At 38.5% G+C, this 15000-nt stretch overlaps 1 protein-coding gene across 1 annotated transcript in view; it reads left to right on the plus strand.

The window, feature by feature from the left end:
- Positions 1-15000, plus strand: part of lck (LCK proto-oncogene, Src family tyrosine kinase) — a 31848-nt gene that overhangs the window by 1482 nt on the left and 15366 nt on the right. Inside the window, exons 2-8 of the mRNA XM_060879045.1 lie at positions 4583-4689; positions 7144-7207; positions 8103-8193; positions 9548-9649; positions 11518-11621; positions 11795-11944; positions 13314-13466. Of these exons, the coding sequence (XP_060735028.1) occupies positions 4588-4689; positions 7144-7207; positions 8103-8193; positions 9548-9649; positions 11518-11621; positions 11795-11944; positions 13314-13466 (766 nt within the window). The 5' untranslated portion in view covers positions 4583-4587. The remainder of the gene's footprint in view (positions 1-4582; positions 4690-7143; positions 7208-8102; positions 8194-9547; positions 9650-11517; positions 11622-11794; positions 11945-13313; positions 13467-15000) is intronic.

The raw sequence follows: 15000 nt of genomic DNA on the forward strand, positions 1-15000 counted from the left end.
AAGATAAAAGATTATTATTACAATTCATCTGTTCTGAAAAATTGAAAGTTTTGACAATGAGCAGTTTTTATAAACACTTTTGTTCCAAATAAATATACCTTTATATATATATACACACACACACACACACACACACACACACACACACACACACACATATATGTATATATATATACGTATACACACATACATATATATATATATATATACAATTATATAAAAGAGGATGAGTGTGTTTTGTAAATATCAAACTATCACGTCAAACATCTGGCAACCGATTGCAGGTTTCCCAGATCTCAGATCTAGGTCACACTTTACACAACGTCGATTCCCTTTAACAACGTTTACCTGTCCATCAGGTAACGTCACGGCTCTGTGCAAGCGGGCGGAACGTCATCGATTTCCACAAACACCTGAATTCTTTTAACACACCCTCTACAAATAGACTTAAATTATGACATTGCAAATAAATTATCATCAAATCAACCGATAAAACTGACTACGACTGTAATGTAACGTAAAATAAAGTAAGGACCATGAGGTTTAAAAAAAAAACAACAACTTTATTTTCATTTTATTTTTAATCAGTTAAAACCTCATCACTTTTCTCGCATGTATTGACTTCAAAATGAAGTCATTTAACAAAAAAACATTTTTTTAAGTCTAAATTTTTGAACATTTCAGCCTGGGTCCTTTCTATCACGACTCTTTATGAAGTACATCATTGATTTCAGTTGAATATGAAATGAAACCTATGCAGTGGGTTTTGAAAAATGCACACGCTACTTTTCATGATTTCGGGAAACACCTTGATCTTTTTTCATCACATCCCATTCCCCCTAATCGACGCCCACGGTTGTCTCTGCTTTTTTCCATTTTCATGTTACGGTAAATGCCGAGCTCTGATTCAGACAGACAGAGAGAAGGATTTCCTTAACCGTGTTAAATCGTCTCCACAGAATCAAACGTTAAGCTCCAGACGTCGAGCGTTCTGTCTTTACATAACTGAGAGAATAATCATCATCGTCGGTACAGAAAGTACGAGAGCTTTTGATTGGTCAGAACGTGTTCAAAAGGTTTCTAGAGTAACACTTCGCTCCTTCTAATACGTCTGTACGACAGATTAACAAATTTATAATCGCTTGATATAGTGAAGATTTTCATATGTAACATTTACAGAAGGAGTCTCCAGTTTCAGCTCTTAGCCACAGTCTGAGGTAAAGTCTTATGACGTCTTCAGGGCAGAAGAAGTGTTTTGTATGTCTTATTAACTTCAATAAGGGAGAGAGAGAGAGAGAGAGAGAGAGAGAGAGAGAGAGAGAGAGAGAGAGAGAGAGAGTGTGAGCGAGAGAGGAGAGAGAGAGAAAGAAAAAAGTATAAGATGTAAGGGAATGTGAGAGAGAACTAGTTTGCATTTCATAACAAAATACATACAGTGTACATAATGCACACATTTTATATATATGTACAGATCTATCTATCAATCTATCTATCTATCTATCTATCTATAACCTTAAACATAACCATAAAAAGCCTTGTTGTTCTTTAACAAAAATATTATCGTAAATCTTTTCACACAAAAGGATTAAAACAGTCATCATGCCTTTCTATAGAAAAGAATCATATCCTTGGTGGTAACAGTAACGTCACATCTCAATATGTCATCTGTCCCTTATTATTTTCATATAACTTCATCCCATACATTAGATATGTGTTTAATTCTTAAATAAACACCTTCCTCGTTTAACTCGTTGATCTCCAGCACTTAATGAGTTCCTAATGATTTGTAAACAGTAGTTAGGTGACGGGTTTGTAATCATCTAGAGCTGTGAAAGATGGACGTATTTTATTCTGGTGATTTTAGTAGAAAAGTTATTTGAATGAACTCATTAAGGAAATTCCAGTTATTCAATTATTAACCATTACGGGGGGGGGCACGGTGGCTTAGTGGTTAGCACGTTTGCCTCACACCTCCTGGGTTGGGGGTTCGATTCCCGCCTCCGCCTTGTGTGTGTGGAGTTTGCATGTTCTCCCCGTGCCTCGGGGGTTTCCTCCGGGTACTCCGGTTTCCTCCCCCGGTCCAAAGACGTGCATGGTAGGTTGATTGGCATCTCTGGAAAATTGTCCGTAGTGTGTGATTGTGTGAGTGAATGAGAGTGTGTGTGTGCCCTGTGATGGGTTGGCACTCCGTCCAGGGTGTATCCTGCCTTGATGCCCGATGACGCCTGAGATAGGCACAGGCTCCCCGTGACCCGAGGTAGTTCGGATAAGCGGTAGAAGATGAGTGAGAGAGTGAGAGTGAGTAACCATTACAGAGTCTGTGTCTGGATTTTTTATTTTTTTTGTAGTAATGAACCAAAACACAATGTAATTAGCTATTAAGCTATTAGCTAGTTGCTAGCTTGCATACCTTCTCTGTGGTTTACATAAAACTAGCTATGAGGTGGAGATGAAGGTGTTTAAAGTTGACTTTAGGTTTCTTTTTTTCTTTTCCTTCTTATTATTATATTATGGATTTTTTTAAAAAACATTATTTATTTTGATATTTTTCACTAACATGTAGAGGAAAGAACTAGCTAGCTAGCATAGTTTCTAGAGCTGATTAGCACTAGACTGTCTTTTGGGTGATTTCTAGTTAGAGTTATATGTAATTGTATGACTAAATCCTTAAAAGGGATTTGTTTTTATTTACTTTTTTACACAGTACATATTTACAAATTGTACTGTTTTGATTAGCTTTCGTAGCCAGAGGCTAACCCTGCAATTTCGAGCAGATTTGCTGCATACACAAGTCTATTGGTATAAGCAAGTTTCCTGAACTATTAAATAACACACAAACTGTGCAGAATAAACATAAGTGAAAGAAGAGCCTCGGTGAGTATCATCATGACTCCAGATTATTAAAGATCACGACTTTGTCAGAGGTAAAACAAACACAAGCCCTGTAACAGATACTGAATATTTTGTGAGAACACAAAGCTGAGGAATGTAATAACAGCTCTGAACCAACACAACCTGATTTTAGGGAATGTGACGCTGGTATTCGTGAGTTTAACTTCCTCTCTTTTGGACTTCACATGCTCATAGAGCAGCTCAGGAAAGTAACAGGATGTAGAGAAACTCATTAACAACCAACACACACACACACACACACACACACACAGATATTTAACCTTGCATCTCTCTCAGGACTCTTTATTTTGGGCCTGAACTCCATAAGAGAAGCTTCTTGTGGAAACTTTTGACTCCAGTTGTGTTTTCAGTCTCACCCGTGAACCCTCGCTCCCTGAATACACTCCAAACCGAGAAGGTCAGCCTGCTCCTGACCCGACCAAGAAGTTTCTCACAGATTCAGATCTCCGAGAGTCGTGAACTAGTTATTTTAGTTATTAGGGATTAGTTATTTACTCTAAGAGGATATATATATATATATATATATATATATATATATATATATATATATATATATATATATATACAGAGGGTCACATGAGTAGTGTGGATTCAATACTTCAGTATTTACATCAGTATTGACATCGAAATAAAACCCAGCTGCGTCTCTGTTTACAAATCAGATCTTCAGCTTAATGACATTCTTCTTATTTCTTTCTTTCCCTTTTTTTTATTCAGGTTTTACATTAAGATGGAACAATAAAAAAAAATAATTCAGATAACATTACTGAAAACCTGACTATCAGCTGATATTGATATTTATCCCATATATATTGGTTATTATAGTAGAATTTATTTACTATATTTTAAGCTTTAAGATGAGGGAAAAAATACAGGAAGCAGGAGACAAAGCTAGGAAGATGACATCCAAAATGTAAAAAAAAATAAAGAATAATATATAATAATAATATTAATAATAACATCATAATAAAAATGATAAAATGAAACAAAAAGTTTTGGGGTTTTTTTAAAACCGCACACTGCCCAAGTTCATACATACGTTAAAGAAATATTTCAGTCAAATATAGAATTTACAACTTTACAAAATTTTACTCCAATCAGCTCAGACACACTTCCTTCTTTAAATTTACATAACAGGACTGAATCTTTACACCAGTTTGTTAAACATCGTCGTTAAGCTCTCATTCACGTCACTTCCACATTTCAACATTCAGACTTTAAGGGCGTGGCCTGAGGGGCGGAATACAGCGTGATGAGGCGGAGTTACAGATTCCTCATTAAACACGTTCTGTTTACTTGAAATGTTTTTTTCTCTCACACCACAGATTACAAATCCCCTCAAATTAAAATTCCTTATTCATTTAACATCACAATCGAACATTTCGTCCATAAATAGTTACATGTAATGGAATGCTCCGGAAAAACAAATCATTTACGTTATAGCAGCTATAAACGTCCGGTTTCCTCGCCTCATCCTCTCTTTACGCTCTCTCTCTCTCTCTAGAAGAAATAATAAATAACAACAGATTAAAAACTTGGTGGAGATGAAAAATCTCTGAAAAAGCACTGACACTAGAGACTCCTTCCTAAACATCTCCCTAATGTTCAGAATAATTAAATGGTATTTTAGTGTCTGATTTGTTTAACAATGTTTCTGTCTGTTCTTCAGAGACCATGGGAAACTGTAGCTCTTACGATTCGGATGACGGCTTCTCCTACCACCCTGATGATGAGATCTGCGAGCACTGCAACTGCCCCATTCCTCCGGGGAACCAGGTACGTCGTGGAGTTTCGGAACTATAACTTTGAGATACTTTGCGGTGAACAGTAACAGTATCGTGGAGCTTTGTGTTGAGTCTTTTTCATATTGTCTGTGTAGGGTTTAATGTGTTTAACTGTGAAATGTGGCTTCATTCGAGTGTCTCACGGATGTGGGTCTGGTTTGGCGTGAATTTTTCTATCACGTACATCACGTACAGTACATACAACCGAGAAGAAGAATCACGTATTCTTTATTTAATGTATATTATTGGTTTATCTATCTATCTATCTATCTATCTATCTATCTATCTATCTATCTATCTATCTGTCTGTCTGTCTGTCTGTCTGTCTGTCTGTCTATCTATCTATCTATCTATCTATCTATCTGCCTGTCTGTCTGTCTGTCTTTCTATCTCTCTGTCTATCTGTCTGTCTGTCTGTCTATCTATCTATCTATCTATCTATCTATCTATCTATCTATCTATCTATCTATCTATCTGTCTGTCTGTCTGTCTGTCTATCTATCTATCTATCTATCTATCTATCTCTTGTCCATGTGGACTACTGAACGTCTTCCTCGCGTCTGACTCCACAGTGGTGTTAATATGAAGCTCATATAAAAGTAAACACTCAGGACTTTAAGAATGTGTAGAGTTTCATCACTATTTCTGTTTTTCTCTACAATACTACAGGTGATTTTCATAGAAAAGATCAGTTTTTTTTTTTATCAAACCCATTTCTGCTCTCTGAGAAGCTCCGAGTGTTTGTTCATCTAAAAATCATCTCAGATTTCTCTTCAACACTAAAATTCAGTGTAAGATCATCAACAGAGGGAAAAACACATGTCTAAAACACACTGAAAGAACAACAGAGTCCTGACTTTTTAGATCAGACTCACTTTAGATCAGACTCACAGACACGACATCAAGCGGCTTCTTTATACCGAGTAAAAACGTCCTATAAGTGAAAAGGGGTTCAATGTAATTATAAAGGTATATAAAGTATTCTGTAAGTAGTAACTCTGTAGTATAAGAAAAAAACCGCACAATGCCAGAAAGCTGCTAATTTTAGAGCGTGTGAGGCCTGAGGATAAGAGCACATAGACGTATAGAGCGGATGCTGACATGCTGCACGGCTCTGTGGTCTCTTCGTGGAGAGAGAGAAGAAAGAGAAGGGGTGCAGGAGTGGCGTTACAGACGAACGGAAGAGGGTCGAAGAAAAGAAAACATAGCGGTGAGAAGAAGCTACACGATCGAGAGAGCGAGTGAAGCAGATCTGATTTGCTGCCTTCACTTAAAGACGTCTTAAAGACTTCAGAGCAATTTCAGGAAAATGTTTCGAAAAGAAAGTCTTTGTATGAAAACGTCATTACACACCTCACCTCTGGACAAGTTGGTGAATTAACGTTTCCTCAAAATCATAGTCTGGCTTTCATTATTTGTTTATTTTTCAACTGCAGTCTTTTAGAGAAATCTCAGTTTACACACAGAGCCTGTGGTTTCACAGTAACTGGAAGAATATTTCACATAAACTCATGAAAAAAACTCCATATCAAAAGAAAACCAATGTTTTTGAAGTAAAATGTTTATGAAAAGCTGATACCTGACATACACACACACACACACACACACACACACCTGTTTCAGTTTCAATATTTAATTGCTTGCTCCTGGTGTTTTTCAGCTGACTTTGCGATCCAGTTTAAAACCCCAAACTGAAATTAACACCTTTTACGATTTCCTCCTCTTCATCGCTCCGCATGTCTCAGCACAAGTCCAGGACTTTTGTTGTGTTGTACAATCTGTCTGTTTAACTCATTTATCACACACTTCCCTCCAGGCTTAAAGGTCTAAAATAACAAAATGCATTATATAATCATCTACCCAGGGGCTAGACATTAGGCCACGCCCACTATTTAAAACTATTAATAAATAAATCAAGAAATTCCGCTTCAAGACGGTGATATTAGCTATCAGTGATCACAATCTGACACGCTAATCTGGTAGCTACGTATAAACGTCTACTACCGTTTAGCTTTGTCGTTAACATCTCCATAGCAACAGCATAGCGATGGAGTCTTCAGTCTCAGGGTTGATGACCTGAATGTTTATAGTGAGCAAGAAGTCGTGTGAAAGTAACTATAAAAGGATAAAACCTACGGTGTTGTGTATATTTGTTGTTCTTCTATTAAAGGAAATGTTTGATTGTTGGTGATCTAAGAGGAAGGAATCAAACACTGAGAGGAATCAAACACTTTATTACAGGACAGTAAAAAGCTCGGAGGTCACATCACAGCACTGATTTTTAGTTTCTTTACACTTTCACCATCAGTAAATGAAAGGTCAAAGGTGAGGGGCGGAGCTGCTACACGCCGTACACACAGGTTCCTCTCAGCATCAGAAGAAAACCTGATTAGAATTGGACTCCATTGGTGTATCATTTACTCTTCTGGGTTTTTTTTTTCTACAGATCCCGTACGACGACACGAAGCTCCCGATCAACTACACGCCACCGCCGATCTCACCGTTACCAGGTGAGACGAACAACATCGCAAGCTGAGTGTTCTGATCTGCTGTATCGCTGATCATCATAAGTCGCATCATCAGAATTCTGTTCTAGATTGGACTTTTAGAGTCTCATTCATTCATTCATTTTCTACCGCTTATCCGAACTACCTCGGGTCACGGGGAGCCTGTGCCTATCTCAGGCGTCATCGGGCATCAAGGCAGGATACACCCTGGACGGAGTGCCAACCCATCACAGGGCACACACACACACTCATTCACTCACGCAATCATACACTACGGACAATTTTCCAGAGATGCCAATCAATCTACCATGCATGTCTTTGGACCGGGGGAGGAAACCGGAGGGAATCGAACCCCCAACCCTGGAGGTGTGAGGCGAACTTGCTAACCACTAAGCCACCGTGCCCCCTTTTAGAGTCTGATAAATAAATTTGACACAGACCCAAAAAAATCTATTAAATATGTGTTCTGATTGGTCGGTTTAACAGTGACTCCAAATCACAGGGTTTATGTTAATACGCTCGTTCTGATAGGTTAGCGTTTCTATAGCAACAGGAAAGCCTTTAGGATGGAGGACTTTCCACAGTGTGATTTCTTATTGACATTATTATTATTATTATTATTATTATTATTATTATTATTATTATTATTATTATTATTATTATTAATCTCATTTAATTTTTAAGACTGTTTGTTCCTATCTTCTATAACACAAGTCTAACCTTTTTCTCAGACTTTCCACAACATCGAGTGCACCTATAAATGGACAAAAAGCACGACATGTCATTGTTTAATAAATAAATTAATTAGTAATTATTGTCAGATTGCTGTAGCAGTGACTGGGACTCTGCTTCACGAAGATATAAATGCGCTAAGAAATTATTGCTTTCTTTTTCGTAGATAACTTAGTGGTGGCAAAGTACACCTACAAACCGTGCCACGCTGATGACCTGGGCTTCGAGAAAGGCGAGAAGATGAAGATCATCAACGAGTAAGATGATAATTAATACGCGCTTTATGCTGAGGAGGTGGAGACAGAGTCTCATCATCATCCACTTTAATAGGAACGCCTGTAAACCTGCTTAGTCATGTGATTATCCAGCCAGCCAATCGGGTGCAAGCAATGTGTACACTCATGTCAGGAGCTTCAGTTCAATTGTCCTGAATCAAGTTTCAGTGTACGTCTATCAGCGTGGACGTCTCCTGTCAAAGCTCACTGGCTGTACAGTACATACTGGTTCCTTGAGTTTATTTGTCTGCTTGATCTCCCATGATCCTCTCTCATCGACAACACGCTGCTTTACCGTCTCCAGCTCTGTTCTCTCTAGAAAGTGTTGTGTGAAAATTCCAGAAGATCAGCAGTTTCTGAAACACTCAGCTTGGCACCTATGATAATACCACAGATAAAGTTGTCATTCTTCATCATCGCGATGGAAACTCTAACCGAAGTTCTCAACAGGATCTGATGAGGTTCACAGCTGCCTCGAGATCAGACCATTAGATAAGTGCATGACGGAGCAGGAGAGCAGGTGTTCCTAATAATACGGCTAAAGAACGGAGAGTAGAGTCGATCAGAGCAATGCAGAAACACCAATTTATCTCTTTAAAGACTGTTGTAAAGTTTAGAACTTCTTTTAGAAAGAACAATAAACAAACTAAACAGAACAGTTTTTATAATGATTAAACACTTTTTTAATGACGAACCTCTTTATTTTAAGTCATTTGTAGGTGATTTTAGCTCTGAAGCTCACTTTTACCTCACATTTAATCCTTTACTCATTTTAACAGCAAAGTTTAAACATTTAATTATTTTTTTAAATATTCATAATATATTTATATTTTAAATAACCAATATTTCACCTTTAAACATAAATGTATTTATTTATTTATTTATTTATTTATTTATTTATTTATGTTTGTTTGTTTGTTTGTTTGTTTGTTTATGTGCAATTTTCTGATGTAATTTTTGGTTACTGTGTATGTATTAATACATATATATATATATATATATATATATATACATTTTAAAAATATTTAAAACATTTTTACGGTTCTTTTTTTATGGATCATGTTTAATGTGCATTAATATTTATATATATATATATATATATATATATATATATATATAAATATGTGTTGCCACAGTAACAGAACATTCCATTTTCATTTGCTTAATTAAACAGATGATTAAGGACCTTTCCTGTTTCTGTGGAAACTGTGCATCACGATGTGGTGTATTAATGACATGACTAACTGTCTAGCTGTATGTCATGTCACTTTCACTGTCAATCGTCAAATGTACTAACATTAAACATGAAAAGAAATCTTTTATGTTTTTTTTTCAGCGATGATCCTGAGTGGTACATGGCCGAGTCCCTGATGACGGGACAGAAGGGTTACGTGCCACGCAACTTTGTGGCAAAACTCAACAGCATGGAAACGGAACCGTACGTCAAGCCACACACACACACACACACACACACACACACACACACACACACACACACACACACACACACACACACACACACCCGTAACAGCTATTGTATGCAAAAAGGCAATAAGCTCAAGCTCACAAGTGAAAACAAAAACCACCACCTCAACAGCACATAAATGCACAGCGTCTCAACTTTAAACAGACAACGAACATAAACACAAAGTGTACAAACTTAACCTCATCGTCTTTATCCTCAGTTCTGTGCTTTAATCTTTAATAGACAAATTTGTGTACATTTTGGGAGAAGAAAATATTTAAGCAGAAAAACACAAACTAAAATAATTAAATACATAAATAAATTCATTCCTTCATTCATAATAAATAAATAAATAAATAAATAAATAATATAAAATGAAATTCTATCATTTTGACTTCCTTCTGAAAATAAATATATATATTTTTCCCCTAAAACTACTGTAGAAGATCATTTTTGTTTCTTGTTATTTGTCACTTTATTATTATTATTATTATACTTTTATAACACAGATAGTTGTAAGTACACATTAAATACATTTTTAAAAATAATAATTCAAGTACTAAAATTTATTTCAGTAAAGAATATTCAGTAAATTTCAGGCTGGAACTGAAATGGTTCCCAACTGACTGGATTCTAGTTAACATCTCGTGTTTTACAGATAATTTAGTTTGCGTCCCGTTTGATAAAGTTTCGTTGATTTAGATTTGGATTCAGAAAAGATTGGGGTGATGGAAACAAAACAAGGATGCCATCGAGAGGAAACAGAGATAAGTCGTTAGTCAATCCACTGTAGAAGTGTGTAGAAGTGTGTAGAAGTGTGTAGAGGTGTGTGTGGTGGTGAAGGAGAGTCCTTAGATGAGTAACAGGACAATGTTTCTGACTATAACAGGAAGTCAAACCTCCACTCTCCATGTCAGGTTGTTCAGGTCATGTTTCGAGGTAATTATACTACAGGAACACGAGGCAGAGGAGGACTGGAATGGTGGAGGTGACTGCAGGGGCGAGTGAGGAAATACCTCGGAAATACCCCCAAAATGTCATCACGACAGTCACTAGGCTTCTCCACTCCCTCACTGATCAACCAGATGATAATGTGGGACAGAAAGAGGGGAGGAAACCACACTGAGCTTCAACAGCTGGAGTGAGAGAGTGAGAATGTGAGAGTGAGAGAGTGTATTAGAGTGTCTGTGAGAGTGTGAGAGTGAGACAGTGTGATTGTGTCTGAGAGTGAGACAGTGTGAGTTTGTGTGTGAGAGTTAGACAGTGTGTGTGAGAGTGTGAGAGTAAGAGAGAGAGAGTGTGTGTTTGTGTGTGAGAAAGCGTAAGAGAGTGTATTGGAGTGTGTGTGAGTGTGAGAGTGAGAAAGTGTGATTGTGTCTGAGAGTGAGACAGTGTGACTGTGTGTGTGAGAGTGAGACAGTGTGACTGTGTGTGTGAGAGAGAGACAGTGTGTGAGAGTGAGAGAGGCCTCCAGCTTTATATCCACTCTGAATGCTTCTACACAGAACCCAAAAACAACACTTCCTTCACAAATAGAACAAAGGATCAAGTCTTTATATAAACATTCTAAATTCTAATTCTTATTTACTGTCCTGTCCTTTCAAAACATCTCGAGTGTCATTTACACAGAGAGAGAACTCCAAAAATAATGGCACCCATGTCACCTTATGCATTCTTCCAGTTGTAAATAATTATTGATTAATAAAAATTTAATTAATCGCCCTACAAGGGATCTATTAAGAACCCATTTTGAGCAGGAAGCAAGGTTCTACTGGTGATGTACAGAACCCCAGAGTTCTTTGTAAGAGTGTATGATTGTATTGTTTTTGTTGTTATTCCAGATGGTTTTTTAAGAATCTCTCCCGAAACGACGCCATGAGGCAACTGCTTGCTCCTGGCAACACTCAGGGCTCGTTCCTGATCAGAGAGAGCGAGACCACGCCAGGTAACGACAGCATCACAAGACATGACACACTTCCTGCTGAAGCCGAATGTGACATGAGTGAACAGTGACATTTAACAGATCAATGAAACCTGGAGACCTGGTCCCTCATGCTGGAGACATGCAAAACATCACACTGAGAAAAACATTTGTTTGAATGTTTCTCTGCTTCACAGGCAGCTTCTCTCTCTCTGTGCGAGATCTGGACCACAATCAAGGCGACGTCATCAAGCACTACAGGATCCGCAACCTGGACGCCGGCGGCTTCTACATCACCGGCAAGATCGCCTTCACCTCCCTGTCTGAGCTGGTCAAGCATTACTCACGTACGTACAATGAACACTGAATACTGAACATTAATAGGACAATATTATTCTGTAAAATGCTCCTGGGACATGATACAACATGACACTGACACGCTTATGACATGCCTATAGCATGCAACTGCTACTTCTATAACATACCTACGACATGCCTACGACATGACTATGACCCGCTTATGACATGCCTATGACATGCATTCATCATGCCTATGACATGTTAGTAACATGCCTATGATTTGCCTTTGACATGTGTATGACATGCACAAGACACATCTCCGACATGCATGACACGTCAATGATAGGCCTCTGACATGTCTACCACAATGTCTATGACAAGCCTCAATGACACACGTACAGCACACCTATGGCATGCCTATGACACATTAACTATACCTCTATGACATGCCTATGACACATTAATTATACTTCTATGACAAGCCTGACATGTCAATGACACACCTACAGCATGCCTATGACACATTAACTATACCTCTATAACATGCCTATGACACATTAATTGTACTGTAGCTCAATGGCAAGCCTAACATGTCAATAATATACCTACAGCACACCTATGTATGACATGCCTATGACACATTAATTACACCTCTATGAAGTTCCTATGACATGTCAATGGCACACCTACAGCACACGTATGGCATGCCTATGACACATTAACTATACCTCTATGACATGCCTATAACACAATTATACCTTAATGGCAAGCCTAACATGTCAACGATATTCCTACAGCACACCTATGGCATGCCTATGACACCTATATACTGTATGACATGCCTATTACACCTCTATGACATTCCTATGACATGTCAATGGCACACCTACGGCCTGCCAATGAGACATTAACTATACCGCTATGACAAGCCTATGACACATTAATTATACCTCTATGGCAAGCCTGACATGTCAATGATACACCTACAGTACACCTATGGCATGCCTATGACACATTAACTATACCGCTATGGCATGCATGACACATTAACTATACCTTAATGACATGCCTATGACACATTAATTACACCTTTATGACATTCCTATGACATGTCAATGATACACATTGTTGTTTGTAGCCCCGTGTATTTAAGTTGGCGTGTGTGTGAGTTGGGGGCCACAATTTCACACTCGCGTGTATAATGGAATAATTGGTGCAGCACAAGCTACATGAGCTGTAAGTCATCAAAGAGCTAAAACACTTGGCTTGGTTTCCGTCAGCGTGTGGCTTAAACCTTTATGCTGAAAGCTGTGTATCATTTCCTTTCTGATCAAAGAGATCTCATTCTTTAACCCCTGGTATTGTTCTCTCACTCTTTCTCTTCCTTTTTCTCTTTCTCTCGCTTTCTGTATGCAGGAGATGCAGATGGTTTGTGCACACGTCTGGTAAAACCGTGCCAGACGCGAATGCCACAGAAGCCGTGGTGGCAGGACGAGTGGGAGATTTCGCGCGAGTCGCTCAATCTGGAGAGACGACTGGGACAGGGCCAGTTTGGAGAAGTCTGGATGGGTCAGTATTAGTTAGCATCACATACATTCCTCCATGAGTTAAAGAGAGACTGCGTTCAGGATCAAATATACGTCCAACTCTGGTCCCGAACCAGCTTGTCCATCTTGGAGTTCTGTTCATTCCAGTTCTGCCCCATGTCATTTGGAGGAGCTTGGCTTGAATGTTGACACTCAGTAAAAGCCATGTTTTCCCTTTCGGACACAGTGAGATTGGGGTGGAGTTAAGAGGAAGGGGGCGTGGCTATAACAAGCAGTTTCTCAACCAGTGCTAACCGTAAGGTTGTGGGTTCGAGTCTCGGGCCAGCAATACCACGACTGAGGTGCCCTTGAGCAAGGCACAGAACCCCCCCACAACTGCTCCCCGGGCGCCACAGCATAAATGGCTGCCCACTGCTCCGGGTGTGTGTTCACGGTGTGTGTTCACTGCTGTGTGTGTGTGTGTGCACTTTGGATGGGTTAAACGCAGAGAACAAATTCTGAGTATGGGTCACCATACTTAGCCGTATGTCACATCACTTTCACTCACTTAACATCCATGGTACCTTTCTTTGTAGTTTGAAAGCTTCTTTAGACTGTTCTTTATGATACTAAAAAAAATTGTTTATTTTTTAAACGCTATTTACTATAAGGTTCTTTGGGGAACTAAAAATAGTTCTTCTATGGCATCACTGTGAAAATGCCTCTTTTTTTTGGTTCTACAAAGATCCTGCAAAGGAAATGTTTCATGGCTGTTAAAAGTCCTACATACTGTAGAACTATGCACACTGACAAAGAACCATTTAAGAACCTTTATTTTGAAGAGTGTATGGATTCTAGAACCGGTCCTTTATATTGATGCATGTCAAAGGATTTAATGAAAAGAACCCAATGAGGAAAACAGGAAGAACCCATTCTTCCAGTTATAAATATATTCAAGAGATAAAGGTTCTGTTGTCGTATATTCTGTATATTTTCCATGTTGTATGAAAAAAAATCACGTTGCACCTTTAAGGAATTAAATCTCAGTTCTTATCAAGTCGTATCACGTTACTTCCATTGATGTCCGTCTCCCTGTAACATTCCTGGCAGGTGTACACACCACAAAGCGGCTCAGGGTTTAATTTCACAGAGACCTGCTCTTTGAGGTTGGAGCCGTTTTGCCAAGCACTTATGAATGAACGAGTCGTAAATCAGATATTCACACCATAAAGAAATACTGAGCACAGTCTGTCCGCTGGCAGGCCGCCCCGTCTCTGGATGTTCTGCCATGTTTGTTTAAACGCCTCTCTGAATTTGTCGGTACTGGTCAGGAATCAACTTGAATCTCTGTCTCAGAGTTAAACCCTTTTTTGGAATCGAATGAATAAGCGCCAGACATGAGAAAACGCGTCTTAAACTGAGCTCTGAGTAATTTGAGTGAATTTCCTTCGACGATACAAAGCGCTGAACGAGGATTGACACGCCTGGGAAACCAGAGGGTCTTTTTTTTTTCTCTTTAACAGCAGGATTTGTTTTAATCCTATCAGTCATCCGCACACGAGAGGAATGTCTTTTTG

The sequence above is a fragment of the Tachysurus vachellii genome, chromosome 10, assembly GCF_030014155.1.
Source record: "Tachysurus vachellii isolate PV-2020 chromosome 10, HZAU_Pvac_v1, whole genome shotgun sequence".
NCBI classification, from domain to species: domain Eukaryota; kingdom Metazoa; phylum Chordata; class Actinopteri; order Siluriformes; family Bagridae; genus Tachysurus; species Tachysurus vachellii.